At 35.3% G+C, this 18,689-nt stretch overlaps 3 protein-coding genes across 3 annotated transcripts; 1 reads left to right on the forward strand and 2 right to left on the reverse strand.

Annotated features, from left to right (window-relative positions):
- The first annotated feature begins 6,032 nt into the window (after positions 1–6,032).
- LOC126660189 (protein MAIN-LIKE 1-like) lies at positions 6,033–8,664 on the forward strand. Its single transcript, XM_050353538.2, has 6 exons — positions 6,033–6,071; positions 6,148–6,312; positions 6,604–6,841; positions 6,926–7,890; positions 7,972–8,385; positions 8,491–8,664. The coding sequence occupies exons 1-6, from the start codon at positions 6,033–6,035 to the stop codon at positions 8,662–8,664; spliced, it is 1,995 nt and encodes a 664-aa protein (XP_050209495.2).
- Positions 8,665–9,104: 440 nt separating this feature from the next.
- Positions 9,105–12,325, reverse strand: LOC126661926 (PKS-NRPS hybrid synthetase cheA-like). Its single transcript, XM_050355807.1, has 5 exons — positions 12,245–12,325; positions 10,588–11,936; positions 10,279–10,502; positions 9,809–10,192; positions 9,105–9,715 (listed from the first exon to the last, which is right to left on the reverse strand). Exons 1-5 carry the CDS (start codon positions 12,323–12,325, stop codon positions 9,105–9,107), a joined length of 2,649 nt encoding a protein of 882 aa, XP_050211764.1.
- A 1,338-nt stretch (positions 12,326–13,663) lies between these two features.
- Positions 13,664–14,601, reverse strand: LOC126660877 (putative glycine-rich cell wall structural protein 1). The gene has a single exon (XM_050354577.2). The coding sequence runs from the start codon at positions 14,466–14,468 to the stop codon at positions 13,848–13,850; it is 621 nt and encodes a 206-aa protein (XP_050210534.1). The 5' UTR covers positions 14,469–14,601; the 3' UTR covers positions 13,664–13,847.
- Positions 14,602–18,689: the final 4,088 nt, after the last annotated feature.

The raw sequence follows: 18,689 nt of genomic DNA on the forward strand, positions 1-18,689 counted from the left end.
TAAAACTAACTGATCCTATATGTGTAACTGAATTTTTTTGATGATTAGGTAAAGTGACAGACATGTTATGAAGTGATTTATAATTAGTGAACACATCTAAAGAACAAGCAATATGATCAGTAGCACCTGAGTCTATAATCCATTTATCTTTTGCAACTACTTTGTTATCATTTAAACAAGCAATAATATGAAGAGAGAGCAAGAAATGTGTACCTGCTGCCTTTGATTCTTCCTTAAAGTCAGTAGACACAGCAGAAACAGTATTGATTCTTGGTAGTGCAGCAGACTCATTTAAAGAACTTTGTTGCAACAAATTCATAAGCTGAGAATATTGTTCTTGTGTAATAACTGGTGCTGCTCCAGAAGTTTGAGCATTGCCTGCTTGTTGTTCATTAGAAGCAGACCCAGAACTAGTGTTGTTTGTATAAAACTCATTGCCTGAATACTCTTGTTCTTGATCAAAATAAAAAGCATTGTCCCGATCCTCAGCTATAACCAATTCTCCTACTTGATTAACATATGTTTGAGGCCTGTATCTAGGTTGCTTAAAACCAGGTGGATAGCCATGCTTTTTAAAACAAATATCAACTGTGTGACCTGATCCTCCACAATGACTGCATAAAGGCTTATTCATATTTGTATTATTGTAAAACCTTTTCTGTCCCCCCTGAGGACGAAAGCTTCCAGTACTTCCTCCCCTAAACACATTACCAGTAGGTCTAACACCCCTACTCATACCAGAATTATAACCCTGAAAATTCTTCTGATAAGAATTGTTAAAACCAGAAGTCTGAGCAGCAAAAACATTTGATTCAGAACCATGTGTAATAACATCTAATCCTCCTGATCCTATTTGTCTCTCATGATTTAAAGCAATAGAAAAAGACCTATTAATCTTTGGTAAAGGTTCTAACATCAGAATCTGAGTCTTAACAACAGAAAAATTATCACTTAAACCTTTTAAAAATCTGATAACATAATCTCCCTCTTGATGATCTTTTACAATCTTTAAGGCATTACAAGTACATTGGGGATTACAAGTACAAACAGGAATCATTCTTAGATTTGAATATTCATCCCAAAGAATCTTTAATTGAGTAAAGTAATCAGTCACATTGAGATTATTTTGCTTAAAAGCATAAATTTCCTCTTGTAAATCAGAAATTCTTATAGCATTACCTTGAGAGAACCTGTCATAAAGATCCTTCCAAGCATCTACTGCATTGTCAATCCATAAAATACTTTGTGCTATTGAAGGAGATAGTGACCTCAAGATCCAAGATAAGACCATCGTATTACACCTTTCCCATACTGGATAGATATCCTCAAGTTTTGATGGAACAGATATACTTCCATCTACGAATTTAAGTTTGTTCTTTGACAAGAGACACATTCTCATTGATCTATACCAAGTATGGTAATTCTGACCATTCATAGGAGGTGAAACAAGAATCAATGATGGATTCTCATTAGGATGTAAGTAAAACGGACTAGAAATATTGTCTGAATCAGTAAACAATGACATTCTTGAAAGAAACAGAGAAATTTCTCAAGAAAAAATTAGGGTTTCTTTTAAAGAAAGGAAAAGAAATTGAATCAGTTAAAGAAAAGCTCAAAATGAACCGCAAACTATAGCAAGATTTTATTGAATCAGAAAAATGTAGAAGATGATGAATTTTACGATTGTAACAGAGATTTGTGTAGCGGAAGTTTTTTCAGAGATTGTGCTCTGATACCATAATAGAATATGAAGAACTTTGAACAAGAAGAAGAAGAGAGATTTGACGAAAAGATTAATTCAATAAAATTGAGAATAATTCTCAGTGAGTTTTACATTGCATAAAGCATGTTCTTATATTTGACTCTACTTTACACGTGTTCTATTCTTATTGGTCTCTCTTATGCAAATACAACGGCTATTTGCTTTATAACTAACTTAAACAGGAATTGCATATGCTGTATGCTCATTGGCTGGACTTGATCTGTTCTTCAATTCTTTTCTTCTGAGATTTATAAAAGCTGATTATCTCTATTAGTGTAAGGGTCTGGGTTTTGCTGTGAGTGATCTTAGCAACATTTTCACTGATTGTTTATATGCAGCAGGGGTTTCAAAAACAGAACCTAACTATGAAAGGAGCCTGTTCAAAATTCCCCAATCCTTCAACTTTTTCTTGGTGAGGAGCCTGTTCAAAATAGCCAGCCAGACTATAAAAGAACATCTTGGAACTTGACCAGGATACCAAACCACAATATGCCAGCAAACTTTCCTTTGGTTAGGAATCATATTTCTCGAGGCACTGTTTATGGTAAACAAGCCATTTTTCTGAGGTTTTCAAAGGACTTCATCATTTCTATGATTATTAATTTTGAAATTATCAGAGATGCACTCCCAAGCTGAAGCTGTTTGATCATATTTGGGATCAGGAAAAGACCAATCATTGTTCCTCCACATGCTACACACCTTTGCTGACTTAGATATATCAACATCTTCTATGTAAATATTAGAGAATTTTTCCACTATGGATTCCCCATTAATCCAGGGATCATTACCAAAAGTTAAACTTTTTTCCATTTCCCAACTTATAATAAAAAAGATAACTTCAGACCTTATCTTTAGCATGTTTCTCCAAGCCCAAAAACAGTCATATGAGGTTTTGTAATGCCCCAGAAGCTTAGATTTTTGAGTTTATTTGCTATAACCCAATTTGTCCATAGAGTAGGCTTCAAATTTACAATCTCCCAAATGTGTTTACTCGGTGGAACTATCTCGGTACCTGTATCTGGTGAGTTAACTCGGATGAACTATCTTGGGACTCACAACTTGGGATTAAGTAGTGGCATGAGTTAACTCGGTCGAACTCTCTCGGGACTATGCCACATGGTGGCGGTTAACTCGGTGTAACTATCTCGGGACCGTACCATAAGAATCGATCAATTTGATACGATGTGAGATGGATATGATACAAATATGTTATAGGTAGGAAATTGTATAAGTTTAAGATTAGGATTTCATCGAATCTAATATTGTTGTTGATTTAATATATGTTTACGCAATTTATATTCATAATATCATAAGTAAATGCAAACTCACTCAGCGTTGACTGACCCCCTAACAGTGTTTTATTTAAGTTGTATAATTGGATGTGACAGACTTCTATCCTTGTTTCAGAAGTCTGTGTGTACAGAAAGAAGGAGTCAATTAATAATGCTGCAGTAGTCGAGTTCTAGTATGTATATAATCTGTCAAACCGTTTTGTATATTTTATTTTTACTCTGATATGTATAAATGTTTTGAAAACTGCACTTTAAACCGTTTGCTTAATGTGGAACGGGTTATGCTGGATGTGAGACATCGCATTATAAGGTCCAGGTTTCTATGTAACGTTTTTAGATTTTGAACAAGACGTTTGTATACGTCAAGATTTGAAAAGCTTTTATGAAAACGTATTTATATATGATTATGTGTTTATTTAGATTTAATAGCGAAAAATTTATATCCGTTTTTAGGTTTTCTACGAGTTTCAAAGCTAACACTCCCATTCTCTAGCGCCGGTCGCGGCTCGAGATTTCGAGTCATGACAAATTCATTTTATTTAAATTGAATTTGATATTTAATATTTGTGATACCAAACATAAAAACTCATTTGGAATTGAATATCAAATTGAATTAATTTAAAAATATATAAATTTCACTCTATAATTGAATCAAACTATATCTTAATATAATTTTTTATTTTATTGTTTATAATAGCTCTTCTCGTAGTGTTCTATTATTATATGCATGATACTTCCTATAAAAGAAATATTCAGTTTTTATTTTGTTTAGATAACTGTCTGCTTCCCATGTAACAGTAAATATTTATTTTTTAAGAAATAATTATAATTCATTATACAAGCTTTTTTTGATGAATTTTTACAAGTTTATTGAATAGCGATAAATAACCATTGTAGACAAGGGTAACGCAGTATTCGATAAAGTCGAATGGACCGACCAAACCTAGCTAAAAATTTAGTTTAGCTCGGTTTTTTTATTAGTATAATTTGATTATAATTAATATTTTTTTTCTTTAAGTTTGGTTTGACTTTTAGTCTGAAGTTTTTGAATTAACCAAATATTATACACACGCACAATGCTATTTTCTTAAATTTTTTTTTAAAAAAATTAAGGTATTTTTATTATTTTCTAAAGGATTTTTGTTTTATAAATTTGTATATAAAAACCGAAATTAATTTTTTAAATTTTTAATAATTAATATTAATAGAATTATGTTATTCAAATTACTAAAATAATGTATCGAACTAAATAGTTTCAGGTTGATACAAATTTTGGCTATATTTTAATAAAAAATATTTGGAATCCTTATTTAATATGAGTTTTTCCTACTCGATTTGAATTTCTTTAGAGTGTGGATTTGTGTTTGTAACGATACCCATTTCCTAAGCCTCTATTGTGCCATTTAAATGTGAGATAATTAGCTCAGGTACTGTGTTGGGCATAATTAATCTCAATATTACTTTGACAAAAACCAATTTAACAAAATACGGTTATCAAATTTCAAATTTGATTTATCAACTATTTGTTTGCACAAATACATTTTTGAAATTGAAAAAATAAAGAGCCATTATTGTTACTCTCATAGTTGATTTGCATGTTTTCATTTCTTTTAGATTTTCCATAAATTCTTGCCAGATTTCTCTCCATTAACCAAATCTTTCCATTTTATTTTAAATTTAGGTTGAAATGACCCTTACGACAATTCCACTACCACCAGTTTCATCAGCTACCACTGGTCCCATCCGCCACCGGCCACACCACAACAACTCCATCTTCTTTAAGTCTCGCCATCCCCAAGTACCAACTCCATCTTCTCTGTCTTTCTCAGCAGCAGCGACGGCGGCTCTGATAGTTTCAAAGCGGAGAGATGATTCGTTCTTTGCAACAACAAGATGGAATCAAAAGTGCTATTTTTTCTTTAATAGATTTGATTCATCTCTGTAATCAAGATCAATAACAAATCTATCTCAGGATAAATTGTGGCAAAATTTCCTTTTAGTCCGAATGCAATTATGATAAAGATGAGCATAAAGGCTTCCAAGGTGATGGTGTTATGGACTGTTCCATGGAGTTTTTGTATTTTTTGTGTTCGATTTTTTTGTATTCTCTGTTCATTTTGAATCTGATGTAATCGTTGTATTTTATGTCCACGAAGCAACAACAATTTTTATATTTTATGGCTTGATTTTCTAGTTGGTTAACCAGTGGTGTATTAGTGGTAACACTAATGGTTAACTTTGGATGAACTTTTGGCCGTTCTCCAATGATGCTCTTGATTTTCTGATGTAATTTTTTTTCACTTATGTATCTGTAATGGTTTGTTGGTTAACCAGTGATTAACTAATGGTACACCAATAATTTTATTTTTAGTACACTGTTAGTAAACTTTGGGTTAACCATTGGTAAACTTGTAATAAATATTATTTTGAATATATCGTTATTAAATTGTTAGTAAACTGTTGATAAGTTTGAATTGTATATTTTAAACAAACAGTACTTTAAAAAAAAACTTTGTTTTTAGGATACCATTAGTGAACTGTGAGTAAACCGCTGATAAACTTATAGTTAATTAATTTTTATTAATTTTTTAGTAAATTGAAATTGTGCGTTTAAAACATAAATTATTTTTTAATATATCATTAATAACCTGTTGGTATACCATTGGTTAACCAAAATCATATTTTGAGATTAAAAAAAGTGATCCGTGATCTTTGTTTAAAAGTGAACTGTAATTTTCAAATAAACGTTTACAAAATATTATCATTGATTTTGTTTAATTTAATTTTCGAAAGATTTTAATTGATTTTATTTGAAAAGATCTTTAATTATTTTTATTGTGGACTGCTAAATACCGCTCGTACTTAACTACATACCGCCTTAAATATTACCTTTCTATCCTTTAGCTAAAAATATTGAAAATCTAACTCTCTCAACTCTATTCAAATCCGAAGAACAACAATCATTATATCAAGTTCAAATGTCGGATTCTAACCAGGAAAGCGGACAACAACAACCGGTTAGTAATCGTTTTTAGTTTTTGTAGATTTTTAAGTAAGAATTTTAGTTTTTTTTTTTAAATTTTTTTGCTGCAGACGCGATCCGAAAGGGTTCGGATCGCGTCCGCAGCAGCGGCGGACGTCCGCCGGAGAAGTGCGGCGGTAAGCCGCACGTCTCCGGCGGACGTCCGAGACGTCCGCCACACGCCCACGGTGGGCGTGCAACAGCACGCCCACGGTGGGCGTGCTGAAGAAGGGGACGTGCTGCATGTCCCCTTCTTCAATTTTTTTTAATTGTTTTTTTAAAAATTAAATTAATTAAAAAGTTATTTAATTAATTAAATATTTAATTAATGTAAATTAGATATTTAACTAATTAAATAGTTTATCGGTATTTATTTTATTAATAAATTATATAATTTATCGGTTAATTAATTAATATTTGTATTTTAAATTTAGTTTAGTCGGTAAATTAATTATTCGAATTTAATTTTAGTTATTTAATTCAAATTTTTTTATTTAACTAATATTATTCTAAATTGGTAAATGTAGAGACAACCTGGTAGAGGAAAGGGTCCATTGATACCTATGGATATTGAGGGGTCGGGAGCTCGACATATCCGGACCCGTAATGTGGCCGCCTCACAACGACGACAGAGAGACCAGTCGAGGACTACTGATTCAGACGATGGTTGGCCCGATATCTTCCAGAGTGATGATGATCCGCAGAGTTTAGACGAGCCAGCACACCGCCCTCCCTCCCGTCGTAGGACCGATTCATCGTCCGTAGGTAAGTATAATTCAATTATTACGTGAATTTGATAATATTAATAAAAATATAAATTTGTATTAATCATTGAATTCATAATTACAGAGTCGACTAGACGATCTCAGGTAAACCCTGTTGACGACTGGATCGTTCGTGCTCCAGTGCCGGGTGGACCCCGTGACGGCACTGTGATTCCTAGTTTTCTTGGTCATGTTTCTTCCAAGATATGGGAGGGGGAGTTTAGAGGCATGTTGAAGTGCCAGAACAGATACTCTGCTTGTCAGAAGTTGGTGCTGTGGTATAAGGAAACATCAGAAGAAGTTAGGGATTTGATAAACCTTACCGGTTTGGCGCATCTCCCAGATACTATGTATGCTCACCTGGACGTTCCGCTTCTTTCTGCATTTGTGGAGCGTTGGCAGCCTGACACTAGCTCTTTTCACATGCCATTTGGGGAGATGACTATTACGCTGCATGACGTTTGGTATATACTCCGCATTCCAGTCGAGGGATCTTTGATTACTGATACCCCAGATAAGTTAGATTTGCAGCGTTCTTGTGCAGAGATTTTAGGTATCAGTGTAGAGAGATTAGCTTCTGGGGGGCATCTGGCGCAGGGAGGGATTTTGATTGAGTCGGTAATCGAGTTGTGTAGTCAGGGTGCTGCGGGTGAGGCTGAGACTGAGGCCATTGCTTGGATTTGGTTGACTTTAGGTTGCACCTTATTTGTTGATAAGAGTGGACACAGGTTCAGACCGGCATGCCTTTGGGAGGTTAGGGATGGGTTAGGGGACGCGCCTTCTCATTCTTGGGGCTCCGCTACACTGGCGTACCTGTATCGGCAGCTAGGAGTGGCTTCTAGGGGTGATTGCCAGGGGTTGTCTGGTTGTCTGACACTACTTCAGGCATGGATATATGAGTACTTTTCATGCTTTCGACCAAACCGTGAGCGACTGATTCTCGATCCTGTTTCTCCTCGAGCTAGCACTTGGAGCGTATCATCTTCTGAGAGAGCGGATACCCGGGTTTTTGCATTACGCACCCGTTTAGACCAGCTTACTGCGGACGAGGTATGTAAATTAAAATTAAAAATTCTAATTTCTTAGTTGTATTTGTACTAATTTCTTGTTTCTTATTTAATTTTTGAGTAGGTGACGTGGCTGCCTTTTGGCATAGATCCTGCTATCACCGTTCCCAGGACTGCATACATGGGCTGGATACAGTACAGGGACATCTCAGAACCATATATGCCTGTTAGGGTACTTCGTCAGCTGGGTTACGTGCATATTATACCTCCTCCTATTTATCGGCCTGAGAAGGCCGTGAGGCCGTGGAGTTCACTTCGGTACGTGATGCAGACCTCCAGGGTTGCTGCATCTGACAGATGGGGTATGTTCCCATTTGATCACATGCTTCCGTTCTTAAGATTAGATGATGTGGCTGTTTCTCCCAGCGCGTGTGCTCCAGAGTACTTGGAGTGGTACGCCCGACATTCGCATCCTCGCCTGCTCAACACTAATGCATTACCTGCACAAGCCCGTCCTTCTCGCTCGAACACCGATTATGTAAGTATTTTTTAATTTTAGTTAGTAATTAATAAATTTGTTCTTAAGTTTAACTGTAATTGTTAATTTTAGTTATACTAAAACAGTCGTATCTTTATTTTGTAGTGGCTTGCTCATTCTACTGCTTTGAGCCAGCGTTTTCTGTGCACCATGAGTACTATTCACGCGCAGCATAGTCAACATTGCGTGGTGGATGGCATTCCGGAGATGGAGCAAGCCATAGCTGCGCATGCAGAGGAGTTGGAGCAGATTATGAGAGAGTTTAGACTGACTGATTGAGATGTATTTTCTATGTTGTAGTTTACACTATGTTATGGATAAGTATTTTGTATTTTTTATTTTGTATTTTGCACTCCATTATGGATTAGTTTATTTTCTTTATATTAATGTTTCAGCATTTTCATGGCATAAAAATACTAAAATAGCACTGAATCATGTCACAAAATAGCACTGAAATATATAATAAAATAGCACTGAAATATATAATAAAATAACACTGAAATATATAATAAAATAGCACTGAAATGTATAATAAAATACTAAACATGTCTAAATCAACTCAAACAGAATATGAAATATGTCTAAATCCAATTAAACAGAATATGAAATATGTTTAAATCCAATCAAACAGAATATGAAATATATTTAAATCCAATCAAACAGAATATGAAATATGTCTAAATCCAATCAAACAGAATACGAAACATGTCTAAATCCACTCAAACAGAAGCACCTGACAATCGCCTCCACTGGGCTATCCTACTCTCATACAATGTACCCCAAGTTGCAACAGTCTGATCGCAGTGCCTAGACCACAACGAGTGTATAGGTGGGACAGGAAAATCGCCAAGTAAATCTAAACGAACAAAGTGAGCGTAACTTCCTAATTGTAGGATGACCATCTCTACTATAGGCCGTGTGTGGCGCTCGGAAGCATGTAAAGGCAGAACGGTACAACTACCCCAATGTGGCTCTCCGCGTTTCCCCCCGTGTATAAAAAACACTGCTGCATTGAAAAGAGTGGCAATAGGGAACAAGTCATCCATTACATGCATCCAGTGTGAAAGGTCGCAATGACCGCCTGCCCACGTGATACGTGTGATGGCCCGGTCGATCCCTTCGAGGCAAATACCAGCGTGGTTGTACCGTTCACGGTGGCCAGCTAATTCGTTTGCAATGTTCTTTCTTGCCAGTTCCCAGCTTTCTTGGTTCCTGTATATGTAATCAGCCACAACACGGAAGCCACAGTTGCCGTCCGGCTCTACATCAGTACACGCTGTAACGAACGGCAAAATGAATTCCGGAATAAGGTGCTCAAACTTGATAGAATCTGTGAGAAAGTATATTAATAATATTGTTAAACATAAATATAAAGATATGCTGAAAGTAAATATATTGACAAAATTAGTATTTAAAAAAACACCTGATGTAGGAGTGACGCAACCCCGGCCTCGAGATGAACTGCCACGCCCACGCCCACGCCCACGCCCACGGCCCTTCAAACTGTACTCCCACCGACTCGGGTTCCGCCTGGTGGATGAACTCCCCTTCGGTCTACCTTTGACATCGGTTTTCACCTCGGGTTCACCGTAACTTGATTCCTCTGGATGGAGTCGATCGTAGATCATAAGGGATATATCGCGAATCACAGAGCGATCCTGAGTCATCACCTCCCCAACGATCCCTCGAAAATACTGGAGATCCTCTGACTCAACAACACACCCAGCCTGTTTGGATGTGTCCACCCCATCACTAATAACAAGTTGCATCCAAAAGGGATGGATACTGTCCACACTGATCGGGATACCTGATAATAAAATATCTCAAAAATCTTAACTTTTAATAACAAAAAAAATGTTTTAGCATTAGTGAAAAAATAGTTTTGCATGTCACCTGAATCAATCACTCCTCTCAGCTCACATGCACATGGAATCTGATGTGTCGACCTCAGCACACAGCCACACCGATCATGAACATCGGTACTCAAATCTATCATACGCTCCAATTCCTTATCGATTAAATCCAGACAATAATGTGAGACTTTGCACGACAGGTAGTTGAATGGAAAACCCTGACGTCGGGAGCCTACATTCCGCCTTGACTGCTCGAGTGTGAACCTGCCAATATACATAACATATATATTAAAAATACTATAATTATCAAAAATTACCAATGGTAGTATCAAGTGTAACAGTAACATACCGAATCTCGCTGAGCTGTGACTGTATAACCATATCCACCTTCGTCCACACTGTATCCAGTGAACCGGTATTAGAGTTAAGCCACTGCTTCAGCTGAGCATGTGCACTCTCCACTCTACATGTAGTGGTGTTTCCAAAATGCATCACATTATTCGTCCACGCGCAGCAGAACTTTTCTTTGTGTGCCAACCATGTCTTCTCAACATATTGTGCCACAGCCGGAAATGCTCTAGTTCGATTTCTCATGAGAATCACAGCCGCCTTATACTCTGTCTCGGTGGGAGCTTCAATAATGTTTTTCCACCTTCCGTTCTTGAATGCCTCTGCATAGCCTCTATCTAACCCACATAATCTGAAAACTTTGTCTTCCACATCCTTGTTGATGTGCCACGTGCAAAGTAGATGAGAAGTACGTGGGAATACCTCTCCCACTGGTCTAACTAGCCCTGACTCTCGATCAGTAACAATAGCTGTCGGGTGGACATCATCATCAATCAAGAGCCTCAGTCTCTCTAATACCCATCTATAACTCTCATGAGTCTCATCTTTTATAATTGCATACGCAATAATAAAGTTCTTGTTGCACGGAGTCATCCCGATAATCTCAAAGAAAGGCATTTTGTATTTGTTAGTCTTGTAGGTGGAATCCATACCGATGATCCAGCGGTAGTCTCGGAGTAACCTCACTGAATCTGGATGCGCCAGAAAAATGTGAGTCAACGCACTAGTTTCCGAATCGGCAAGCGTCCAATGCACATAACGGCCCTCCACAGCCATATGATAAAACTGGCCTACCACGTCCCTGCCCTCAAAACCCGACCTCCTCAAATTATCTCTATAGTTGTAAATTTGTCTTCTGGTTGGATTGTCAGATGGATTTTTCTCCTGCAGGGACGCCCAAATAGCACACGGCTTAGCCTGTGCCGTGCTCATATCTCGCACAATCTGTTTGGACGCGGGACTCAGTCCACTCATTTGACGATGTCCCTCGGGATAGACAAACAAGTCATGGTTATGCATACTAGTACTCCCAGATTTTGCAACGACTTTCCATTCAACTCCCTTCAACTGCACCATAATCGCGAAAGGGCATTTACACGCCTTCGTCTTCGTATTCTTCCGTTTAAATAATTTTGAATTTGTGAGCCCTCTATACCGCTCACCCCGAGAACATTTCAAAAGCTTTCGTGTTCCCCCATTTTTGTGTGAAGAAATAACCAGCTCGAACCCAATATGAATGGCAACTCGTTTCGCCCACTGAATTGCCTCAACGTCGCTTTTAAATTTAATTTCGGGATTAAACTGTCCACTGTAATCGACACTATCATCACTAAAAACTTCAAATTGAACCTGTAAAGTAAACATAAAATATATTAATAATTAATTAATTTTTTTTTTTAAAAAAAACAGTAGTGTGGGACGTCCACGAAGGACGTCTCGTACGGTTAAGGACGTGAACGTCCTTATTAGGTGAAGACGTCCATGCGGAACGTCCTTACCTTATAAAGACGTCCAGGTAGGACGTCCTTAACCGTGCGGGACGTCCTTCGTGGACGTCCCACACTTCCCGGACGTTTCCTCGGGACGTCCGGAAGATGAACAGTCCGAAAAAAAAAAACGGAAAAAACTAAAAAAAACGATAAAAACTTAAAAAATACCTCAGGAGAAGCCGGGAAATTTGTTTCCGGTACTTGATATTCATATTCATATTCCGATGATTTTGAAGTCTTATCTGTCATTGCGTTCTTTGAGATTCGAATAAGTTGAGAGAATGTGTTTTTTTTTCAGTTTTTAGTAAAAGGTCAAAATTGTAATAATTTGTGCGGTAGGTAGATAAATTACGGCGGTATTTAACAACACCCTTTTTATTTTGGAAAGATCTTAATTGATTTCATTTGAAAAGATTTTTAATTGAAAAGATCTTAATTTAGGATTGAGATTCTCGCAAGTTTATTTTGAACTTGAGAGGGTCATATGGCATTATTTACACCGTTTATTAAACGGTGTAGATAAAAAAGTATAAATTTGATCAAATTAATCTACACCGTTTATTTTATAATGAACGGTGTAGATCGTGAACATGACCCTCTCAAGTTTAAATGAACTTGAGAGAATCCCATTCCCTTAATTTATTTGGAAAGATTTTGATAACAACTGCTTTTCTTATTAAATTGTTGATTGTATTTCTTAAAGTGAAAAAGGTAAAAGAAAGTTAGTAACTTTTTTTTTTCAACTTTTTTTTTCTCTCTAGTGTGCCATTTAAATGTACCATTTCTTGTGCAAATTTTTTTGGTTTTGCCATTTCTTGTAATTTTTAATATACAAATTCATTCATAAAAAAAGTTTAAGAAAAATGTATTCTTTTTAAATCAACGAATATGTATTTGGTACAATTCAATGACCGAATCCACCATCCTAATTGTACATTTGCTAACAAGAGAATGATATAAATTTTATCTTGTATGACCTTTTTAAAGTGGGATGTATTAAATGTCATGTAGCCTTATATATTTTATTAGAACTCTAAAAAGTGCAAAAAGCTTTATTTTTGTTCAGGATATCATTTTGCTGCTAGGAATAAAAAGTTGGCTTAGTCCATCAAAAAGCTTATTTATTTCAATTTTTATTTAGTTAATCCTTTTAAAAATTTATTATTTAATAAATGTATATATTACATTCTTTTTTAATTGGTTCTTTTATTGATGGATTATGAATGTATGATTTAATTACCGTTAAATGATTAATAATTTTCATGTCGTCGGAAATAACAAAAGAGTTTTATTTTTTAAATTTGCGTTTATCTCACTTTCCCTATATACCAAGTTACTTTGACCATTTAGTTGAATCTTATGTGCGTTTTATGATAGTGTATGCATGCTTTTTTTCCGTCCAATATTTTTATAAAAATGATCATATTTATAATTTTTTTAAAAATACAAAGAGCTTAAAGATGGAGTTTACCTATAAAATTTTAACATATGAGATACTAGCATACTATAAATTAAATAAGCAATATCAATTGGGTTGATTAGGGCAACGTTGGACCAAATTGAAATTAAAAAAGAAAACAAAGTTGATGCTAAAAATATTCTTATAACTTTATTAATTGATTATGGAATATATGAAATTACATGGTGACAATAATAACAATGATTAATTTTAGGTCAAGTACTAAATACCGTACTTGCATAATTAAATTGCAAATCATTTTATCTCCCAACTTACAAAATGCCAATTTACTGCCTAAATACCAAATATTGCTTATGGATATCCATCGTCTTCTCCTCCCCCTCCTCCATATCCTGACCCATAACCCGACCCACTTCCGTAGCCCGAACCATTACCACCACTACCACCTCCACCACCTCCACCTCCTCCTCCACCACCACCGCCACCTCCTTTTCCTCCTCCACTGCCATATCCAGATCCACTTCCACTACCATATCCTGACCCACTTCCACTTCCATTTCCGGAGCCTCCACCGCCCCCTCCTCCTCTCCCACCACCTCCACCACCACCACCTCCTCTTCCACCACCAGAACCAGAACCATACCCAGACCCACTACCAGACCCAAAACCAGAACCAGAACCACCAGACCCTCCACCACTTCCTCCACCTCCTCCTCCACCACCACCACCACCTCCTCCTCCCCTACCATACCCTTCTGCACCACCATAACCTTCACCACCCCCAGAACCATATCCCGAACCATAACCAGAACCAGAGCCAAGTGTTGAACCACGACCTCCACCACCACCACCGCCACCGCCACTACCTCCCCCACCTCCTCCACCTATGGCTTTGGAAACCCTAGCAGCAAAACAAATGTCCACAAGAAGCAAAACCAAGAATGCAGCTCCTAGCACTCTTGCACTAGCCATTTTCACAAGCTTCCTCAATGAAACAGTAAATATATTCAAGAAAAAACCCTAATTTTGTATGTAGAAGAGTTTTAGTTGATGATTATAAAGAGAATAAACTTCTAAGAAGGCAAAGTTTTTTGATGAGTTGAAATGTTTTAAGGTTATGAACCCTATTTATAGGCATTGTGAAGTTGGTGAAATGCTACTGTTTGTTTAAAAAAGTTTTATTGAATTTCCAGTAGCTTCTTTTGCTTAAGTGATTGTCTTCATCTAGATGATATGATCATGATGTTTACTTTCTTAAGACAAAAGATACACAAAGGTCCTTCAAATTATTTCATTTTTATTGGCTATTTGCACTTTTGATGTTTTTAAATAGTGCAAATAGAAAAGTGTGGAGAAATCATAGGAATAACAAAAACGTGAAGATTTAAGTATTAAAATAAATTAAAAATTTTAAATATTCCTTTTGAAAAATTAATAAAATCATAGCAATAAAATAAACAATACAATAAAGTAAATTTTTTATAATATTTAAAAATATTAAAAGTTTAAGTGGTAAAGGGAAAATAAAATAAATTTTATGTGCTATTTTGAATTTTTTATGGTACATTTGGCTTTTTATTAAAGTTAGAGAAAAATTTAAAAGGACAAAAGGAAAATAGAAACGTGATTGTGCGGTTATTGATTGTGGGGGTGGCAGTGGTGGTGGAGGACAGTCTTCTTTTTCTTTTCATCATTCTCTCTTCAAAATCAATAAATTAACAGTTTTGGTTGTATATGTAAATGTAAGGCTAGCAATTCGTATTAGCATGTTATAAATGTTTCATGTATTCATTCAAAAATGGACAATTTTTTTTCCTCAAAACATGATCAATTTAACTATTTGTGTCAAAATATTAAATCCAAATACGATATGTTTATAAAACAAATTAATACATATGAAATTATTTAACCTGTTTATTAAAATAGGTCATCATAAATTACATGTTTAACAATATTTAACATAATTATTAATATTCCATTAAACTCATTTAACATAGAGTCCTAAATAAGCATCTAACCCTGAATTTCTGGCACAATCAGATAATATAAAATTTATTAAATTTACATGCATAAAGTTTAAATCAAATATATTAGTGATCATGGTTTTGGATATTAAGTACATGAAATACTAGAATTAGTAACAAATATTTTTATTGCTAATATTGCTAAAATTGTTATTATAAACATATAGCAATAAGAAAAAGTTGTGGCATGTTGCTGCTAATAAAACGTGTCTTAAGTAATTGGTAATAAAATTTGCTGTAAGATACTGCTATAACTTAATTCATGGCAACAATTTTTTTTTGATGAATCGAAAATTTTATAAAAAAACTCCAAAAAGAGGAAGAAAAACTCTTACACAAAGCTTTCGCACAAGAAGTGGCACATACAAGATGACATACTAGATGCTACGACTTAGAGAAGAGATTAAAATAAACAATCTCGAAAAAGAATACAGATCGGATTTCTGAAGAAATCCATTCCAGAATAAGAAAAACTCCTATTAAAACATTTAAATAAAAAGACCACTCTAGAAAAGCTATTATAGACAATCTCTGTGCTTGAAGTTGTTTCCCCCCAAAAATGCGATTGTTACGATGCTTCCAAATCTCCCAAATAATTAAGAACCAAAGAATCTGCCATAACTCGTAATATTGTCCCTTAGGAACAATCTTCATCCATTGCCTATAAAATTGACAAAGGAATTCGGAGAGACCTACATGATGTCTAGTTTCTTAAGAATGCTATACCACACTTCTCTAGCAAATCGGCATTGAATAAATAAATGAGCTTGCGTTTCCTCCACCTCACAAATTGAACATTTATCATTTTCACGAAGAATAATCGATCTTTGAGCTAAAAAATCAAGCGTTGACACCCTATCATGGAAAGCGACCCAAATAAAAAACTTAACTCTAGGAGGCGCGTTAGACTTCCAAATCTGAATAAAAGGAGGCCTTTCAATATTAACCATAATTCTTGCCATTCGCACCTCAACTCCGTTATTATTCCTCCTTAAATTACCCACTGTGTTTCTTATATTTTGCAAAAAATGACCAGTAGCTTCTCTATTTTCAGCTGAGTACACATAATGTATAGTTGTGTCACGACCCGATTCCCGGATCGAGACCGGCGCTAGGGAATGGGAGTGGTTGCTCCGAAACCCGTAGCAAGCCTAAAATAAAATCCATTTTTCTCATTAAAAACAATTTAACTTTTCTTTAAAAAGTTTTCTCTTATAATTTTGTTTCGAAATTCACTATAAATTTTTCGCGGAATAAAATCATACACTTTAAACTCCGAAACGTAAATACTAGGTCAACCATTTCACGGGACCTCTTTTCCATTTTCACAACATGTCAATTTTTATAACCCTTTATAAAAACGTTTTTAGGGTAAGACATGCAAATCACATATATGCCACGTCGGGCCCACATACACATTTTTGTCTCGATGCCAACAGTTTCATTTACTGTTTTCCACATTTATCTCGGTATCTCAAATACTCGAGAGGCATCACAAAATACCATAATAAGCATGCATATATAAATATAATAATAACAAAGCGATGATAATTAAACAGAGTATTATCGTGGCAGTTCATCGCAAAATAAAGCATACTAAAGAGTTCCGTCTATCTAGACATTACTACTGCAGCGCTAAGATAGGAAAATATTTACAAAATACCACATCGCCCAAAACAGAGACTTCATGAGCAAGAATATGAAGCCTCACCAAAAATGACAGTCTACGTACCTGAAAAATTGGTACAACAACGGGGTCAGATTAACTGGTGAGTTGACATCTTACGAACACACATTAAATAATTTAACTCTTTATAAAATAGGTATATTTAAATATTTACTACCGGTTCAATCACAGAAACGTAAAGCTTTTGAAATGATATGTTATTTCTAATCCATATTTCTCTAAGTCTCCTTTCAGACTTAGATTAATAAACTAGTCGGCTGAACCCGTAAATTCACTCGACTCTAGTTTATTTTCCACTATCCTTTACAGTTCTAAACTTTTGTTTAGACTGTTCCCAACTTTTCTCATGAACTCAACGACCGATAACATTAAGTGTTCCATGACGCCGTTAGTTCTTAAATTAATCGGCCGAACTCTAACGTTCCGTCACCGTTAACTTGTTCGGGGTTCTAGACCGTCGTCTTAGAAGCTCTCCCGCTATGTCTGGACCGTCGTCTAGATTCACACAGTACATTCCACTTTACATAAAAATAAATATGCATGCAATAACTAGTGATCACATAGTCCTATTATAGCCCAAATAGGATGGCACGTTTCGTAGACTCATTCCATAATAATTTTAATTACTCAAAATAAATATACGATATATTTAAAATGCTTTACGATATTAATTTTCCACATTAAAGTAATAATAGTAATTTTATTACTTTAATGTATGCATGTAATAATGCAAACTCACAGACTGTCGTTCCACAATTATTTACGCACGCTAATCCACATTTAGCTCCTCGGCAATTATTCAATCATTGCCCCGTGAATGCCTCGCATTCCGAGATTGACCTTTCGTCAATTCTCTAAACATTTGATAATCAAAACGTTTCCCACTAATCATCACGATCGACATCGTGGCCCGTACACATACTACGTATCGGGTTCAATCTTAGGAATCCAATTAAATTCATAATTTGGTCCATTCTAATTTCTTAGGTAAATTTTACCATTTTACCCTTTCGGAAAAATTCCCACATATATTTTTTTTTTTTAAAAAAAAAATATTATTCGGTCCTTATTAATTTTCCATATTCCAAAATACCCTTATTTCAAAATCCTCTTTTATAAAAATACAATATACATATATACATCCTTTAATTAAAATTTTCCAATTTTAATTAAATAAAACATTAATTAGTTTTATATCTAACTAATTAATTCTTACCCATTAAAAATATAAATCTTTTGGGTCCAAGCCCAAATTAAAATTTTAAAACTTGAAAACTTTGAATTTAATAATTCCAAGGTTCCACTTACCTTTCAAGTCCACCAAAAATCCATTTAGGACATACTAGTCCTTATACTTTCAAATCTTTCATTTTGGTCCTTTTACCCAATTTTTAAATTATTACTTACCTTTTTAACTTTTTAACTTTGGGTCCAAGTTATTTAGTCAAGTCTAAATAAAAGTCCAAAGTTCTAAGTCCGGGA

Source organism: Mercurialis annua, linkage group LG8, assembly GCF_937616625.2.
Source record: "Mercurialis annua linkage group LG8, ddMerAnnu1.2, whole genome shotgun sequence".
NCBI lineage: Eukaryota > Viridiplantae > Streptophyta > Magnoliopsida > Malpighiales > Euphorbiaceae > Mercurialis > Mercurialis annua.

Coding starts and splice junctions, on each gene's coding strand:
- LOC126660189 (XM_050353538.2), top strand. CDS start 6,033: ATGTCGGATTCTAACCAGGAAAGCGGACAACAACAACCG. Junction 6,072..6,147: donor AAAGCGGACAACAACAACCG/GTTAGTAATCGT, acceptor TTTTTGCTGCAG/ACGCGATCCGAAAGGGTTCG. Junction 7,891..7,971: donor ACCAGCTTACTGCGGACGAG/GTATGTAAATTA, acceptor ATTTTTGAGTAG/GTGACGTGGCTGCCTTTTGG.
- LOC126661926 (XM_050355807.1), bottom strand. CDS start 12,325: ATGACAGATAAGACTTCAAAATCATCGGAATATGAATATGAATATCAA. Junction 11,937..12,244: donor ATTTCCCGGCTTCTCCTGAG/GTATTTTTTAAG, acceptor TTTACTTTACAG/GTTCAATTTGAAGTTTTTAG. Junction 10,193..10,278: donor GAGAGGAGTGATTGATTCAG/GTGACATGCAAA, acceptor TTTTATTATCAG/GTATCCCGATCAGTGTGGAC.
- LOC126660877 (XM_050354577.2), bottom strand. CDS start 14,468: ATGGCTAGTGCAAGAGTGCTAGGAGCTGCATTCTTGGTTTTGCTTCTT.